Raw genomic sequence first — 9,650 nt, 5'->3', positions numbered from 1 at the left:
TTGTTGAGCTGCTGCAGCCTTGCCATTTCTGCATCTCAGTTGCCCCCTGCTGTTGGGCTGGGGTTGGTACAGGACCCCAAACCATAACTCCTGTCCCTCCCAGCTGAGGAGGAGGGGTCTGGGTCCTCCTAATGGAAGGAGGAGGTCTCCGAGGATGCGGCCCCAGGCCGCCTCCCTCCCCTGCCAATCAGACGTCAGGCTAGATGAGGTGACCTTAGCTGGGTAAGGGGAGGAACAGTTCAAGGGGGCAGGGCACAGATGAAGGACAGAGGCAGAGGGTCAAAGCCCAGATGAGGGGGCTCAGCGGGGGCAGGCATGCCGTTGGGAGCCTCATGATGCCCACATTTAAGCATGGCCAGCCCAGCTCCAGAAGCCCCTGAGCCTTCCTGCCACACTCAGCCCCAGAGCATAAGCTGCTCCCCTAGCTAAAGGGCAGGGGGGGCCTGGCCAGGGGCAGCCCTCTCGCCTTGGGGCCCTTTCCCCAACCACATTGGGTCTCGCTTCCTTACATGAAGGTGGCTGCTGAAGTCATCCTGGAGGGTAAGCAGAGGAAGGATTCCTTTCTATAATCAGGGTCCTACCTGTTTTGGTGTCCTGTCCCCTGGGGTCCCACATCCTGGGCTGTGGGCCCCTCCCCCGCACCCCCGCCGTTGGCAGCCTTCCTTTTCCTCTTAGAGTCCAAGCAGGGTGTCCCAGCCCCCGTCCCCCAAGCAAGGACCTGCCTGGTGGGAGGCACAAGGCACAGGAGTCAGGGTGGGAATGTTTGCACTCTGGCCTTTGGCAGAGGTGAGCTGGTCATTCCTAATAGGATGGAGCTCAAAACAACAAATCGGCCCTCAGGCCCCACCCTCAGTTACCATAGTAACCCCAAGGCCCTTTTGGTCACAGGCTGGTTCACCCTTTGGAAAAAGCCAGCTTCCCCATCCTTAGCCTCTGCCCAGCAATTCATCTCCTGGTGAGGAATATGAAACCTCTCAGGATCACCTTTCACTGCCCCTTCTGGGAGGCTCCGCGGCCACGTCCTCCAAGACCTAGAATTCCTGAGGGGAAGTCTCCTGCTGTACCCCGAAGCCAGAGTCTCTCCTGCGGTACCCCGAAGCCAGAGGGCAGACGGCCTACCCTCATGTGGCCTCGTCTAAGGGACAGACACCCCTCCCCACCTCAGACCTCCGAGCCCCTCCCCCGGGCGGCCTGTGGCTCTCCCGCCCTGGGCGCCCCCACACCAGTCTCCGTCTTGTTTCTCCCCCTAAGACCCACCTCTCAGACAGACCCTTCCTCCACCAGAATCATGTGGAAATTCACATCTCAAAAATAAATAATTTTATCTCTCCCTTTGTGTGAACACCTCAAAACTAAGCCACTTTGTAGGCCTGCTCTGGAGCACAATCTGAGGAGAAAGCGAGAAAACCTGGATTAGAGGCCGACTCACCTCCCGGTGGCCAAAGTCGTGGCCGCTGGGGCTGGCGCTCACCTGTGCCGGCCCGCTTGCCTCTGTTCTGGCTCTGCGTTCTCTCCCTAGAGGGCCTGGGGGACAGACAGCGCCAGAAGGTGGGCGCCCAACCCCAAGCCTGCTCCTCCGCCGGCCGGCCCTCCCCCTCCCCCTCCGGGACCTCACCTCCTCCTCCTCCTCCTCTTCCTGGAAACTCTGGTCACCGCCGGCACCAGGAGCACTGTGGGCATCAGCATCCCCAAGAGGATGGCCACGCGGTTGGACGCCTCTGGGGTGTGGCGAACAGAAAGAGGGATGTGGGATAGGAAGGGGTGGGGGTGACACTCCCTTCCGGTCCTTGGCTGCCACCCTGGAGGGACGGCATCCCCTAAACCCCTGGGTGGCTGGCTCTCCCTCCAGGAAGCTGCTGCTCCAGGGCTTTCAAGACCTTGGTGCCAGCCTCCTGTTTCTGGACACATGACTCCCATAAGCCATTCAGGGGGACCTTCATCCAGCAGGTCCCCTAGAGTCCAGGGTGTTAGGTCCTCTCCAAGAGCAGCCCTGGAGTCATTTCCATCCATCACCTGCGAGCTTGTGAAAAATGCAGATCTCTGGGCCCCCTCCAGACCTACCGAATCCAAATCTCTTGGGGGTAAGTCCCAGGATGAACAAGTATTATGTATTATTATTATTATTTTTTGTCTTTTTTAGGCCTGCACCTGTGGGACATGGAGGTTCCCAGGCTAGGGGTCAAATCAAAACTGTAGCCACCAGCCTACGCCACAGCCACAGCCACAGCCACGGCCACGCCAGATCCGAGCCCCATCTTCAAACTACACCACGGCTCACAGCAACACTGGATCCTTAACCCACTGAGCGAGGCCAGGGATCAAACCTGCGGCCTCACGGATCTCATCAGATTCATTTCCTCTGAGCCATGACGGGAACTCCGAAATGAACATGTTTAACAAGACACCCCTGTCCCACCCCAATCTTAGGCACAAGGATAAAACTGGAGAACTGCTGGCCCTGAGGCTCATGGGAATTAATAGTTTGCGACAGAGAAAACCAACAAAAGGTACTGGAGAGGCTTAGAGGGACACAAGCGGGAATGAGAGCAGGACGAGACATACAGATCATAAAAGTGGGGAGCTCAGGTTCAGAGACAAGATTCCAGAGTGTGTGGGTAGGAGATGGGCACGAGGACACCGCGATTCCATGAGAATCTTGGTTCTGCTAACCTTTAGTGATAATACATATATATGTGTGTGTTATATTTCATACAGGAACATATGATGTTAATATACTATTATGATCTAGAACAGATTTTATAGGTTAACATAAGGTATCATATACATGGAATAATCCTGCAGCCATTGGTGGTGGGGAAAGGGCTGTGAGGATACAGGGCCTGGGATGGAGTTCTTGCCTGGCTTTTTGGGGGATGGTACACCCCGAGGCTCCGTGCAGAGGTCTCCCCCGTAACCAAGTTCACACTCACAGGTGAAGTGGGTTCCCTGCTCCCGACACCGCCCATCATTCTGACAGGGGTTCTGTAGACATGGGCTGTCTGCAAAGAGGGAGGGGTTTGGGACGGGTTCTGAGAGGACACCCACAGGCAGGGAGAGGAGCCTGCGGGCTGGGGTGCCAGGGAAGAGAGCGGCGGCTGACAGAGGGACTGGCCTGGGGCCGCTGGCCGGGCTTCCAATCCTGGCTCTACACTCACAAGCCCCGGGCTCAGGGGAAACTGCTTACCCTCTCTGGACCCTCTCTGGTGTAAACTTCCTGACATCGATGACGTGGAGTTCCAGGCACAGCAGTGGGAGGGACTGTCCTTGGTCCAGGGTACACCCCCCCCCAGGGTCTGAGGGCAGTCTGAAGCCCAGAGGTGGTCCAGGCTCACCTCGGAAGCAGCCACGAGTGAGGTTCCCCAGGGTGCAGATCTCCCCAGGGCGGCAGCTGAGGGGCTCACACAGCAGGACCCCCGAGCTGGCACAGGTGCAGCGCTGAGAGCAGTTCTCGGTCACGAAGCTGTCACCCTGCTGGAGAGGGAGAAGGGCCGGGAGGCGGGGTCCAGTTCACCTCCCTAGTCTGACTCTCCTTTTGCGCCTCTGCTCCCCAGGGCCTCCCGCTCCCAGCCCGGACCTGGTAGTAGACGCCGTTGTTGGTGCAGCCACAGTGGGCCATGGGAAGGCTCTGGGCACCACTGTAGATGTAACCGGGGAGGCTGGCACAGCCCTCCACACACGGGCCGTCGCAGGCCCGGGGGACTGCCAGGGTGGCACAGGAGGCTGGGCAGGGTGTCATACAGCTCTGATAGACCGTGTTGGCCGGACATGGCAAGGCTGAAGGCACAGAGTCACAGTCAGAAGGTGGCTGCACTGGAGCTGGCCCCACAGGTATGGGTCACCTGACAGAGTACAGAGCTTGGGAGAGGCAGGGAAGGCAGAACAGTGGGCCACTTTGCGTGTCCTTTCATCTGTGACATTAATGCATGAAGAGAAGCAAAGATGGGCATCGGCAAGAAGGAGCGAGACAGAGTGGACAGGTGGGCAGGGAAGGGGTTCGGCCAGGAGGACAAGGGGAGAGTTTAGGGCTGGGGAAACCAAGACAGGACGCCAACATGGGGGCCGTGGTGGGGGTTCAGAGATGAGCTCAGGCCCAGCTGCTGGGGAAGGTCAGGGCCTCACCGCAGTGGGTGTGGTCCCGCCAGCCGGCCAGGGTGGCGCCCGACTCCTGGCAGATGATGGCGTACCCGCTGAGGACCTGGCAACGCAACTCCTCCTGCTCTTTGGGGCCCGGGGCAGCACAGAGATCAAACACACAGTGCCTGGGGGGATGACAGGGACCATGGGGGCTGTCAGAGACGGGGAGGCAAGGAGACCCAGCCTTGCAGAAGAGGCCCTGCAAGTCCCAGCAGGCAGCGCACATGCGTGCGTGCATATGTGTGTCACAAGGTACCGAGCTCAGAGAATTACGCCCAACAGAGAGCCCATCAGAGAACAGGCTGCAGGACCTAGAGAAAGGCCATTCCCCATGTCCTGCGTCTTCAACTTACTCCTGGAAGGGCCCTGGGGCCACAATCTGGTGACAGGCAGCAAAGGGGCCCTGAGGGTCCACCAGCACCCCACACGCCTGGGTGTGGTTGACGAGCTCCAGCTGCTCTGGGCTGCATTCTGACACATTCTGAAAGCCTGACTCTTCGTTTTTCTCTTCCTCCTCTCGAATGGCCCTGGGGCAGAGACAGTGAAGGGCCAGGTGAGGCCCACGAGGGCTGCGAATTTAGGAAGAACTGGGGAGGGGACGAAGCGGGAGGGCGTGGGCACAGACCAGGACCCACAGGGAGATGCCACATAGTCAGTGGCAGAGAAGAGAAGTGATGGGACTAGAAGAATCTAGGCCAGTGCAGGCCCTGGACCTCGGGGCTCCTCCTCTGCTGAGGACGTGGGGGTGAGAGGGGTGTGGACAGAGGCTGGGCTGCCGCTCATCCCTCCCCCTGCGCAGAGCCCCAGTCCTCTCACCTTGAGAAGCGGGGGTGGCCTTCCTTGGCCTTTACCTCCCAGCTGTTGCCAAAGACAAGGAGGTTCTGGGTGAAGGAGCCATTAGGCAGCATGAAGTCATTCCTCTTGTTCTTGTCGTAGTTGCCGCACAGGCCTCGCACGAGCCCCAGGTAGGTGCTGGGCATGGCGATCACTGCAGAAGGCAGGGGCGTCCTTGAGGGAGACTCTCGGCCCCTCCCAGGCCCTCCCCTGGAGCTCGGGGCCCCACTCGCAGGCAGGGGCCTCAAACGCGCTCGGCCTAAGATGTGGTCTTCCCTCCCCTCTGCCCTCCGGTCCACATTCTCAGGGACCTGCATTGTTTCTTCCATTGAAGCTGACGACCAGCTCAAAGTCTGTGACCAGATACAGGCGACGGCCTCGCAGAGTGACCTGCAGGTACTCGTTGGGCTTGTAGGGGATGGACACCTTCTGACCGTTGACCTGGAGGAGGCAGATGGCAGCGGCCGGGAGGCCTGGATCCACCCCTACCCCCGTGGCCCGCGCCTCTCTGCACCCCTCCCGCTGCCGCTGTTCTGGGATGAGATTCCCCAGCAAGCTTCATCGTCCCCAGAGGCAAGGGCCTCCCTGAGTTCTGCTCCTGTTGCTGCCCCAGCCCCTTCCTTGCAAGAAAACTGGCAGGTGGGGGCCCCTGGAGCTTCTTCAGCCTTCTCACTGCTTGATCTCCCCCTGCCCCCACCGCCCTCCTCTGCGCCCCACAAGGAGGTGAGGGTGGTGCCAATTCTGACTTGTACAGCCTGGCAGCCCCTGCTGGGAACATCCCAGGGAGCACGGAGACCCGGCTTCACCTGCTCCAGGTGGCCTCCCACCACCCGGCCTGCCTCCTCACCTGGCCCGGCCCAGCTCTTACCACAAGCTCCAGTTCGGCCTGGAGCTGGACTGTGTAGCCGTAGACCATGACGATGATCTCTTGCAGGAAGACCGGGGTTAAGGATGGATACACCTTGTTGCGTCCCTCCACCACCAGGGGCTCCACCCCATCGGGGAGCACGTCCAAGGTCTTGACCAGGGTGTAGGTCATGCGGCCCTGGAAGCGGTAGCTGAGGCCATCAAATGTGCGGTAATGGGGATCCCCGAAAACTGAGCATAGATTGGAGCCTGCCGAGAAGGGTCAACGCTGAGAAGGCAGCCTGCCTGATGTCAGAGTCCCGGCCGGAGCCCCTCACCCGCCTGCTGCCTTCTGTCATCTACCCTCTCCGCCCTGGGCCCCTGGTGGACTTCATCTTCCACTTTCATCCTCTCCCAAGAGGATCTCCGGCTCTGGTTCCCTGTTTTTGCCCTTCAGGTAGTGGATCCCAGAGAGGATCATGCAGGCGACAGGGGAGCTGGTAAGAGCGCAAGAGCCCAGGCCCACCCCGCCTGCGCCGGCCCCTCCCCCTCCAGAGCGCCCAGCCGCTGCAGGGGCCCCTCTGGCCCCACCTCCCAAGGGCCTCCTTACTGTTGGGTTGGCAGAAGTCCTTGCCGTCTTCGTTGGGCTCGCACTGGGAGCCGGAGGGGCAGGTGAAGGGCCTGCACTCAATGGCTCCCGCTGTGCAGACACACATCTGGGAGCAGCCGCTGGAGAGCCGGAACCTACCCACCTGCAGGAAGGAGGAGGGGTGAGGAAGGAAGGCAGCTCTCTTCCCTCTACCACTCCAGCCTAAGCCCACGGTCTGATGGCTTACTTGGCTCACACCAGAGGCAGTCCCGGTGCCCTCTGTACCCTTAGGTCTCTATACCGCCCCCTAAGGCTATGGGCTCAGTGTCTCACACAGGCTGTTTGGGAGGTACTGCTGGACCCATCTTACAGATGAGGAAACTGAGGTCACAGAGGTCCCCTAACTCAAACCAAGCCACTCTAACGTGTTACATCCCTGTTGTCTGGAACCCTCCATCCCCAAACCCAAACCACACACCCTCCCCAGGCCTGGCAGGTCATCACCCTGCCGTCACCAGCTTTCACACCCAGGGCCAGGCGTAGACACACAGGTGCCCTAGGCCGAGAGAGAGGTACAGGAAAGGAGAAAGCGCCATCCTGGAGGTGTACTGCCCCCACTCCCACTTCCTGTCCCCACTCACGGGAAGGAAAGTGCCCCTGGCGTCCCTGCAGCCGCACTGACTCCTGGCCACACACTGCTGCTCGCTGAGCACGTAGCCGGGCTCACAAATGCAGCCCTCCTCACAGGTGGAGGGAGCTCCGGCGCCTGTGCACTGGCCTTCGGGGTCCTGGCAGGAAGGGAGGCAGGAGGGGACGCAGGAGGTGTAGACGCTGTGGGCGGAGCAGTCCAGAGCTGGAGGAGGGGAGGGGAAACTTACTGAGCATGGGCCTCGTGTGGCTCCGAGGAAAGAAAAGGGCAGGAACGTTCTCTCAATTCAGGTCAGCCAGCACCGCTGCAACCCTGTTGTGTCTGGTCAGTAAGCGTGGGACTGGCGAGCACGCGTGTGTGTGTGTGTGTGTGTGTGTGTGTGTGTGTGTGTACAAGGCGTGACAGGAGCACAGGGCAGGGAGGTATTCACTCTGTCAGAGGAGCTTTTAAACAGAAGTAGTTGGAAACAAATGGAAATGTTCACAGGAAGAGTCCACAACGTAGAGATGTCATTTCTCCCTCAGTTAATTTATACATTTGATTTGATCCCAATAAAATACACCAACAGGATTTTGTCTTTTTGTTTTGTTTTCAGGTTTTTTTGTGTATAGGTTGTTTGTTTTGTCTTTTCTAGGGCCACTCCTATGGCATATGGAGGTTCCCAGGCTAGGGGTCTAATCAGAGCTGTAGCCACCGGCCTAGACCAGAGCCACAGCAACGTGGGATCCGAGCAACCTACACCACAGCTCACGGCAACACCGGATCCTTAACCCACAAGCAAGGCCAGGGATCCAACCTGCAACCTCATGGTTCCTAGCTGGATTCGTTAACCACTGAGTCACGACAGGAACTCCCTTTTTTTTTTTTTTTGCCACATTGAGGCATGCAGAAGTTCCCAGACAGAAGTTCCCAGGCCAGGGATCGAACTCATGCAGTGACAACACTGGATCCTTGTCCAACACTGGGCAACACTAGGCCACCAGGGAACTCCTTGTTTTGATTTTTAATAGATCAAGATGACGTTAACACAGAGAGGAAAAATATAATAAACCAGAAAATCCAGGAAAAGTTTGAAACAAAATAAAAAACAAAGCAAAACTGGGCGGGAAAAAAAAAAACAAAAACCACCAGTGGATAGTGAATGTCTTTATCAGAAATTTAAACACAATTTAAACTCTCAATGATCACAACATTGTGTTGCTAGTAAATGAAGATAAATGGAGCAGTGGAAGAGGAGAAAATGGAGCAGTGGAAGAGAGAGACCCAACTACTATGGAAATAATACTGGGAAAAAATAAATACAAAAGTTCATTCAGGAGTTCCCGTCGTGGCGCAGTGGTTAATGAATCCGACTAGGAACCATGAGGTTGCGGGTTCGGTCCCTGCCCTTGCTCAGTGGGTTAACGATCCGGCGTTGCCGTGAGCTGTGGTGTAGGTTGCAGACGAGGCTCGGATCCCGCGTTGCTGTGGCTCTGGTGTAGGCCGGTGGCTACAGCTCCGATTCAACCCCTAGCCTGGGAACCTCCATATGCCGCGGGAGCGGCCCAAGAAATAGCAACAACAACAATAACAAAAAAGACAAAAAGACAAAAAAAAAAAAAAAAAAAAGTTCATTCAGTTCTCACCCTATACACCAGGATAAATCCCCATGGATCAAACATTTAAATATGAAAAAAATGAAACCATACACATATTATAGCACAATGTGAGCATATTCTTTTTTAACCTCAGAGTCCAGAAGGCATTTGTAACTATGGCTCAAAAGGCAGAAGCCATGAAACAAAGACTATTATATTTGACTCCATAAATGTATACATATTTCTGTATGGCAAAAAAAAATCAAAGATAAAAAAAAAAAAACTGGACAAATCTTTTGTAACTCACAGCACTAATGAAGGGTCCTTCCCTGTAGCAGATAAAGGTCATTTATAAAATAGTTCAATAAAGACCAACACGCCAGTGGGGAAAACGGCGAATCAGTGTGAATAGATCACGTAGAGGAGATCTAAAGGCTCCTAACGTATGAAGAAGGCACAACCTCACTCACACTAGGAAAAATACAAATTAAGACTTTTTTCCTTTTTTTTGCTTCTTAGGGCCGCACCCATGGCATATGGAAGTTTCCAGGCTAGGGGTGGAACTGGAGCTACAGTTGCTGGCCTACACCACAGCCACAGCAACGCCAGATCCTAGCCACGTCTGTAACCTACACCGAAGCTCACGGCAACGCTGGATCCTTAACCCACTGAGCCAGGCCAGGGATTGAACCCGCATCCTCATGGATACTATTTGGGTTCATTACCGCCGAACCACGACAGGAACTCCCAAATTAAGACTATTTATTTTTTACTTATCAGATTGGCAAAAATCAAAAGCTCGATAATGTCCTATTGGTGAGGCTGTGGGAAATCCTCATATGTTGCTGGTAGAAACGTAAATTCCTCAACCCCTATGAAAGCCCATCTGGCAATGTCTCTCAAAAGTACAAATCTACACAGCCCTTGACCTGACAATTCCACTTTTAGGAATTTATCCTACAGATAAAAACACACACAGAGAAAATCACATCTCCACAAAGTTTCCACTGCAGAACCATTT

The 9,650-nt window shown here is 56.2% G+C and overlaps 1 protein-coding gene across 1 annotated transcript in view; it reads right to left on the bottom strand.

The window, feature by feature from the left end:
* The window catches only part of ZAN (zonadhesin), a 30,460-nt gene continuing 22,115 nt past the window's right edge, over positions 1,306–9,650 (bottom strand). The window contains 13 exon segments of the mRNA NM_214383.1: positions 1,306–1,387; positions 1,472–1,524; positions 1,616–1,718; positions 2,859–2,999; positions 3,333–3,471; positions 3,575–3,774; positions 4,120–4,259; positions 4,488–4,661; positions 4,951–5,122; positions 5,280–5,409; positions 5,837–6,084; positions 6,425–6,566; positions 7,045–7,256. Coding sequence (NP_999548.1) covers positions 1,353–1,387; positions 1,472–1,524; positions 1,616–1,718; positions 2,859–2,999; positions 3,333–3,471; positions 3,575–3,774; positions 4,120–4,259; positions 4,488–4,661; positions 4,951–5,122; positions 5,280–5,409; positions 5,837–6,084; positions 6,425–6,566; positions 7,045–7,256 — 1,889 coding nt within the window. The 3' untranslated portion in view covers positions 1,306–1,352.

The sequence above is a fragment of the Sus scrofa genome, chromosome 3, assembly GCF_000003025.6.
Source record: "Sus scrofa isolate TJ Tabasco breed Duroc chromosome 3, Sscrofa11.1, whole genome shotgun sequence".
NCBI lineage: Eukaryota > Metazoa > Chordata > Mammalia > Artiodactyla > Suidae > Sus > Sus scrofa.
The sequence above is the reverse complement of the archived record's forward strand: the minus strand, read 5'-3'. Positions and strand labels throughout refer to the sequence as shown.